The sequence below is a fragment of the Brassica napus genome, chromosome C7 (genome assembly GCF_020379485.1).
Source record: "Brassica napus cultivar Da-Ae chromosome C7, Da-Ae, whole genome shotgun sequence".
Taxonomy (NCBI): Eukaryota; Viridiplantae; Streptophyta; class Magnoliopsida; order Brassicales; family Brassicaceae; genus Brassica; species Brassica napus.
Window position 1 is genome coordinate 32641156 of NC_063450.1, and position 7161 is coordinate 32648316.

At 38.1% G+C, this 7161-nt stretch overlaps 1 protein-coding gene across 1 annotated transcript; it reads right to left on the minus strand.

Moving 5' to 3' along the window:
• Nucleotides 1-197: 197 nt before the first annotated feature.
• LOC125589815 (disease resistance protein RPS4-like) lies at nt 198-6126 on the minus strand. The gene is made up of 2 exons (XM_048762342.1): nt 4780-6126; nt 198-4691 (listed from the first exon to the last, which is right to left on the minus strand). Exons 1-2 carry the CDS (start codon nt 5749-5751, stop codon nt 4137-4139), a joined length of 1527 nt encoding a protein of 508 aa, XP_048618299.1. The 5' UTR covers nt 5752-6126; the 3' UTR covers nt 198-4136.
• Between the last annotated feature and the right edge of the window lie 1035 nt (nt 6127-7161).

Here is a 7161-nt window from a genome sequence, read left to right on the forward strand (position 1 = left end):
TAACCAAACATACAGATAACATATTTACATACGGAATCCTATAGGGTTCTATACTCTTAGTTCTATCGTGTGTATAGGCACTTGATTTTTCCCGAGTCTTTTGTGGACATCATGCATAACTACATAAAGCTACAGTTTGGAATTAGAGTAGAGTAAGACTTGAAAAGAATATTCTAATGGAGTTACGCATCAAATTAGTTGATTTCCCTCCTCGGGATTCGACTATCATGAGGCTGATATTTGATATCATGATTCTTTCTGGTCTTTCCAATATGAGTGACTTCACCCAGGACGTTCGTGGCCCTCTCTGGCTTTATAGTGTTGTAAGACTGATATAGGACATTATCATCCCTTCTCAACTTTCCAAAATATTTCGCTTTAGCTAGACATGTGTAAGGTTGATATTTGATACCATTATTTTTTCGGGTCTTTCCAAAATGAGTGACTTCACCTTTGAGCTTTCTTGACCCTCTCTGGATTTAGACTCTGGAAAAACTGATATATGACATTATTCTCCCTCTTCAAGCAGTGGCGGTCCGGACTTATGTGGTGCCTGAAGCGCTTTATAAAACTGGTGCTCTAGTTATAACTTAATATTTGTACTGCATTTAAAATATGTAAACCTTGATGAGCAAACAAGCACAATGCCTAATATGAACTTGGAGCTGCAGACTGAATAGCTCTTGTAGGATTCCAAGAAAATCCTTTGCTTTCTTTTGGAAGCAGATGATTATTCATTTAGTTTCTACATTCCTTGAATAGCTGGCGCATTGAGGAATATACATAAAACTATGTATTTAGGGAATCGATTTGATGGTATCTCTCTTCCTTCCGTTTGAGGAAGGATCCCAAAGAATCAATCTTTCTTTTAGTTGTTGAATCTCTCTTTGATTGATTATTGTGTGATAGTGATTTTCCGGATTTTCATTACTAATGGAATCAGAAGGATCTATGAATTGTGAACTGATCAGAAGCGAAATAATACAATATATTATTAAATATTAACTTGCTATCAAATAAAATAAAATAAAAATATTAAAATTATATTATTCTTGAAAAAATGGTTTTACTGATTGATTACCAATCTTTGTTTTTGTGGCATTTTCTATAAAAAAACATAAACTGTTTAATATGACAATACATGATACAATTACGCTAGCATCAACATCATTTTCCCTTTGATGAAATGTCTAACGGCACGGGATATTAGAACCTAATTTAAGATAATTTGTATGTTCAAAATTCATAAAGTCCTAAAAATAATAAGAACCTACAAAAAAGGAATGAATAGAGCAAACGAGACATGTAATATTGAGAGTCATATTAATAATGAAGATTGAATAAAAATAAAATGTAAAATATGAGGTACTGATAATTGTTTTTTGACAACAAAATCTAAAATAAGTAGTTGGGCCTCTCGGTTCAGAAAACCAAACCAGAGGTGTTGAATCGACATATAGTATAGCTGAAGGAAAACTCATCGTACCACGTACAAGCTTGTCCGCCATAGAATTTTGTGCTCTTGGGATATGTCTGATCCTGAAATTAGAGAAGAAAGTCTTACTTCGTCTGAACTCTTCCATATGTGTAGAAAAAGCTGGAAATTCTTCAGGTGTCGACACCATCTTCACCAATTGAGAACAATCCGTCGCGAAAACTACATCAGAAAATTGGAGGGTCTTCATGCATTCCATTACCCAAATCAGAGCTTCACACTCAGCGTGCAAAGGTGATAGACTCCGTCGAAGATTCATCGTCTCCATCATGACTTCTGTCGAATCTATCCTTCGACAGAACCATCTTTATCATGTATAATTATCCTCCTCTTTCCATGCTCCATCAATATAACAGACTCTGTTATGTTCCAAAGCTTGCCAATCAGAAAACTGCTGTGAATTCTCAAGGTGTCCATTGATCAACAATTATGCCTCTGCCCAAAGCTCACTTTCCACATGTGCTATACGAAGTATTTCCTGCGGATTTCCATTCCTATTCGAATAAACCTTATCATTTTGATTCTTCCAAATATACCACAACATCCAAAGAAAATAATTAAAGTCCCCATCTTTTGGAAGTCTCCAGAAGAGATAATCCATACTGGTGTAAACCGATGTTGATGGGAAAATTCCAGGAGGGGAAGGAATCCTGGATAGAGCCCATGTTTGAAGTGCTGATGGACATTCAAAAAGTATGTGGTTAGTAGATTCCTCGTCTACCCGCAAATGCTACACCATAGATCACAATCAGTCCCACGTGTCTTTAGGGTTTTTAAGACTGGTAATGTGTCCGATAATATTTGCCATATGAAGTGTTTCAAATTCAGAGAACACTTCCGTTTCGAGGAAAAGGCCAATAGAGATTTAATATTTGGTCCAAAGGTGATCATCCTGGGAACTCTATCCGGGAATAAAGTCTCCGTTCTGGAATCCTGAATTAACCGAATATTTACCAGATTCAATGAAATTTCACCCATATGTGTATGGCCTCTGGCACCTGCTAACCGCCAAACCCCTAATGATTTTAACATCGTCAGAATGTATGTATGCATTAAGAAATTCTACATTCCAAGATCTATCAACCGGGTTGATAAGATGTTCCACCATTAAAGATGGATTTAAAAATTGAATATCATTTTTCGGTATTGCTGACCTTGGACGAGGAGCGGGGATCCAAGGGTCAGTCCATATAAAGATGGACTGTCCCGTTCCCACACTTTTGATTAGTCTTTTTTTAACCAGAGATCTAGATGAACAGATGCTTCTCCATCCATACGAGGATGAATAAGATTTGTGATCCTCCAAGGGATCAGTATTCCAAAAATATCTGCCTTTAAAAACCTTCGAGAATAGACAATTGGGTTTTATCTATTTTAGCCAACAGTGACAAGAAGAACGTCTACTTAAAATGAATAACTAAAGTTTGCTTTCTCAACAAAAAAAAACTACCGTTTGCTTTATTAAATTGTTTATTTAATATATCATTTAATATAATATTTAGGATAGAGTAAAATTAGAAATGGTAAGTAAATAACCCTATTATATTCAACAAAAACAGAGTTTAAAACAAGCAGACCCAAAAGAAAGGCAGTACAAAGAAGCCCAAAAGAAAGGGCAGTACAAACGAAAAGAAAAGGGGCCCAACAAGAAAGGCCTGCGACACGAGAACGCCAGAAGCAGCCCATAACGTTGGCCCAGACACAAAAGAGCCCAAAGGTGAGCGATGAACAACTCTGATGACTCGCTACCACGTGGAAGTCCCCGAACGAAGCGGGACAGGTGGCGGAAGAAACATATATGTCCTCGAACGGAACCGGTTTGTGGGTCGAGACCGAAATTTTGATCGGAGTCCACCGGAGCTTCCCGGAAACAGGAGCAACGACCAGAACCGTCGTCAACAACTCTTAGTCGAAACAGAGCACAAAGGTTCCAACACTGATGCTTCAATCGATCCAAGAAGATTCGGTTTTGACAACATTCCAAGCGATCTTAAGACAACGAAAGCTTCAACCCCAGAACATGCAACCACCGCCATCTTTAAAAATTTGAATAAGCTTGAAGATGACAAACCCTAACCAAAGGGAAAGGTTGAAACTTTCCAATCAAAAGATCTAACTCAATAAAACCGATAGGAGATCGAAAAGTCAAAAGAAACCCGAAAAGTATAAACAATAAACAACAAAAAGGAAAAACAAGGGTAAAACCGGAAGAGGTCCGACATAGAGCCAGCCGGCAACATCAAAGGACGATGTGCCGCTAGAGACAGGTGCCAGCCAATCGGTGCTGTGAAAGCCACTGTTGCCGGAGGCGAAGCCCGAACGTCGGGAGTCGTATCACCGGAAAAGGAACACCGGCGACTTTTATTAGTCTCTCCAAAAAGTTTTATTGCGATTAATTTCCAAAAAGAAAAAAATAGTAAAAGGGAAGCAAAACTGAACTCATTATCTGTAGCACTAGAGAACATGTACACAAACCAATAGGCTAAGGTGATTAAACTATTACACTTTGGCGCCCGAAATATATATATCAATTATGGCCCCTAAGACCTTTGCTTAACAGGCTTTAGCCAGAGCCTCTGTCTTCAAGCTTACACAAGATGTTCCTTATGGTAGATGAGAGTATGATTGATTCTAGATATCACTATATAACTCCGACACTTTTCAAGTAGTTTTGATGCTTCACCCTGGACGTCGACAACAGTTTATGCATCCCAAATATGTTTTCTCTTTCATCGGGTACATGTACCAAATCAAAGCCACACTTAACTACTTCACAACCTACTACTACCTCTTCGGTACCATCTGTAACTTGAAACTCAAGTGAGGTTTCATTAAATGCGCATATTTCCTCTTGTGTGTCGACATCCAGTCTACGAACATAGCCAATAAAGACATGAGATGAGTCCATTTTCTGCGTCATGTTACTTGATTCGCTCCAAACTCCAATACTGCAACTAAAGGGAATATGAGTTCCGTCTTCAGTCTTGAATACACCGGTACATTCCACCGAGAGATTAGAGTGGTTATTGTAACATGGAAACTGGATTACAGCGCATAGAACTATCCCAGTAAACCTGTTGTCACAGTATGGAGGCAGCTTTGAGTTCAACAATGATCCAGATGCTCGGTGACTAAACCATGCGGGTACTTCCCAACCAGGAAAACAAGTTCCAATCAAAGCTTCCGAGGTAATTCCCTATCAAAAAATGTCAATCCAAAAGTCATATATATACCCCATATGATGCAAGAAAAAAATGAATATTGACATAAAGAAATATACACACCCCATGGTATCGAGAAAGTGCATCTAGCACTAATTGAATTTTCTGCCGAGTATAGGAGATGATACTATCCCTTGCCTCTTGATGAAGCTTTCTGCAGTTGGAAAATATGAACGTGGCATGTATCTGCTCCGTCGCCACTAGTGGAAGAGTAAGCGGATTTGCAACTTTTTCCAAAGAATCACAACCATGTGCATCAAAGTATTCAAGTCTTGGAGGAAGCACTGGAACCGATCTTAGCTTCTTGCAGTGTTTCACATCAAGCCATTTCAGGTGATGGAGTTGTGAGATGTCAGCTTGCAAGCTGACGAAATTATTTCCGCTCAAAGATAAATGATGAAGTAAGGATGCTCTACTGACACTAGTGAAGTATAATACTTGTGGCATCTCTTCTGCTCCTGTCCCATCAAAAAGTAATATCTGTAGATGTGTCAGACTCTGCTTGATATAGGGAAAGTTCCTAAGCATTGAACAACCAGAGAGAATTAGCTCCTCCAAAAGTTTCAACTCGCAAATACAGTCTGGCAGGAACTCCAACATTTTGCAGTTTCTCATGTTCAACATGACAAGTCTTCCGAGGTTTCTTATGGCCGGTGGAAGTGTCTTGATTGAAGTTCCATCTAAATGCAAGAATTCTAAACTTTCAGAAATTAACTCAAATTCGTCTAGACTTGGACATCCACTGAGAATGAGAATTTTAAGAGAGATTAAAGTTATCTTTGGAAGACACTGCAGACGTATGCACCCTCTCATATTTAGGTAAACGAGGCACTTCAGGTTCTGAATCTCCAGTGGTAACTCATACAAGCTCGTGCAGCCTTCTAAATTTAATCTCTCAAGATTTTCAGCCTTTGATAATGCCGATAAGCTGAGCAACTTACTTGAATGGCTTAGATCTACCCACCTCAGCCGTGGTGTCTCCTGAGATAATTCATTAGAATTAAACTTCCAATAAGGAAAACAATAAATACACATGCCAATAGTTTAGTAAAAATTCACTAGAGAACTAACCTTGATTCCTTCCCAAACATGTGAAATTTTGCTGTAAGGAAGCCTAAGGTCAACAAGATTTTCTGTTTTAAACTCTGATGGAAGTTCCATCAGTGGAAATTTTAACCAGTGAAGATATCTGATCTCTTCCAATGGGAGACCAAGCCCATCCGGAAAGTATAATTTACTGTCAGATTTACACTGCCGTGGACAACAAGAATCATACACCTTGAGGCATCGAAGATTGCTCATATTGGTGAAGGTCATGCGTTCCAATGCAATGCTTTTTGTTACTTCAGACTGGTCTAAAAATATACCTCTCACATTATTAGCTTCCTGAGAATGTTGAAAGAAAATAACTTAGGAAACATATGATGTCTCTGTGGTTGTATGCAATGAATTCTTATCCATACTTAAATTTCAATGCAAATATTGAACAGACATGTACTCCAAACTATGTATATGCTAACATTTCAAAACTAAAGATGTTCCTAGCAGCACTCTTGTCAACAGCAAGAGGAATAGTTCACTAACAAAAAGAGTGAGATGAATCTTGTTGGGGCTCTTTTCATGTAGAATATGATGATATGCACATATGTTGATCAAACTTAATATGTGTTTAGGGTTGTAATTTGGTGGTGAAAACATTTTAGAAGTTTGTTTTACCACGAGCAACAAATATTGTAAGTATATGTTAGATTTTCTCTATTGCAAAACTAAACTAATCATGAATAATATTTATAGGGAATAAACTTACCACATTTCCCATATTCTTGAGCTTTTCATTGATATCATCATAGTTCAACAGCGTATACCGCCCATGAGAACCATGGTCCTTAGCGAACATAGAAACTTCCCCATCCATATCTACACGGCCGTTAGAGATATCAGTCATGAACCTATCAGTGAGATTCCTGACTTCACTAATAGAATACAAATCTCCTGAATCCAATAGACTTCTAACTAGACACTCCTCCTCTGATCTGAAAAACCATATAATGTCTAGGAACACATCTTTGTGTTGTTGATTGAGTTGATCCATATATGATCTCTTGAATTCTTGGATCTTCGCAATGCGTGTCAATGTTTGCATCTTATTTTCCCAGTGAGTCTTGTCTTTACCACGAAGTTCACTACCCAATAACTTCAGAGCTTGTGGGTTGCCTCCATTTTTATCCACAATTATTCTGGCCAGTATCATGAAGGTCCTTGTGGGACTACATATCTGATTATCAAATGCATAATAACAAAAAAGTTGAAAGGCCTCTCTGTTGTCCAATTTTGGAACCATGTAAGTATCATGAGCAAATCCCTCAAGGAACGACATGTTACGTGAAGTAATTACAATCTTGCTTCCCTTCTTGATCCACTTGAGGTTGCCAAGGAGAAACTCTA

Excerpts from the sequence above, each read along its gene's own strand:
- LOC125589815 (XM_048762342.1), bottom strand. The coding sequence starts at position 5,751 with ATGTGTATTTATTGTTTTCCTTATTGGAAGTTTAATTCTAATGAATTA. Across the intron at positions 4,692-4,779 it reads CACTTTCTCGATACCATGGG|GGAATTACCTCGGAAGCTTT; the intron begins GTGTGTATATTT and ends ATTTTTTGATAG.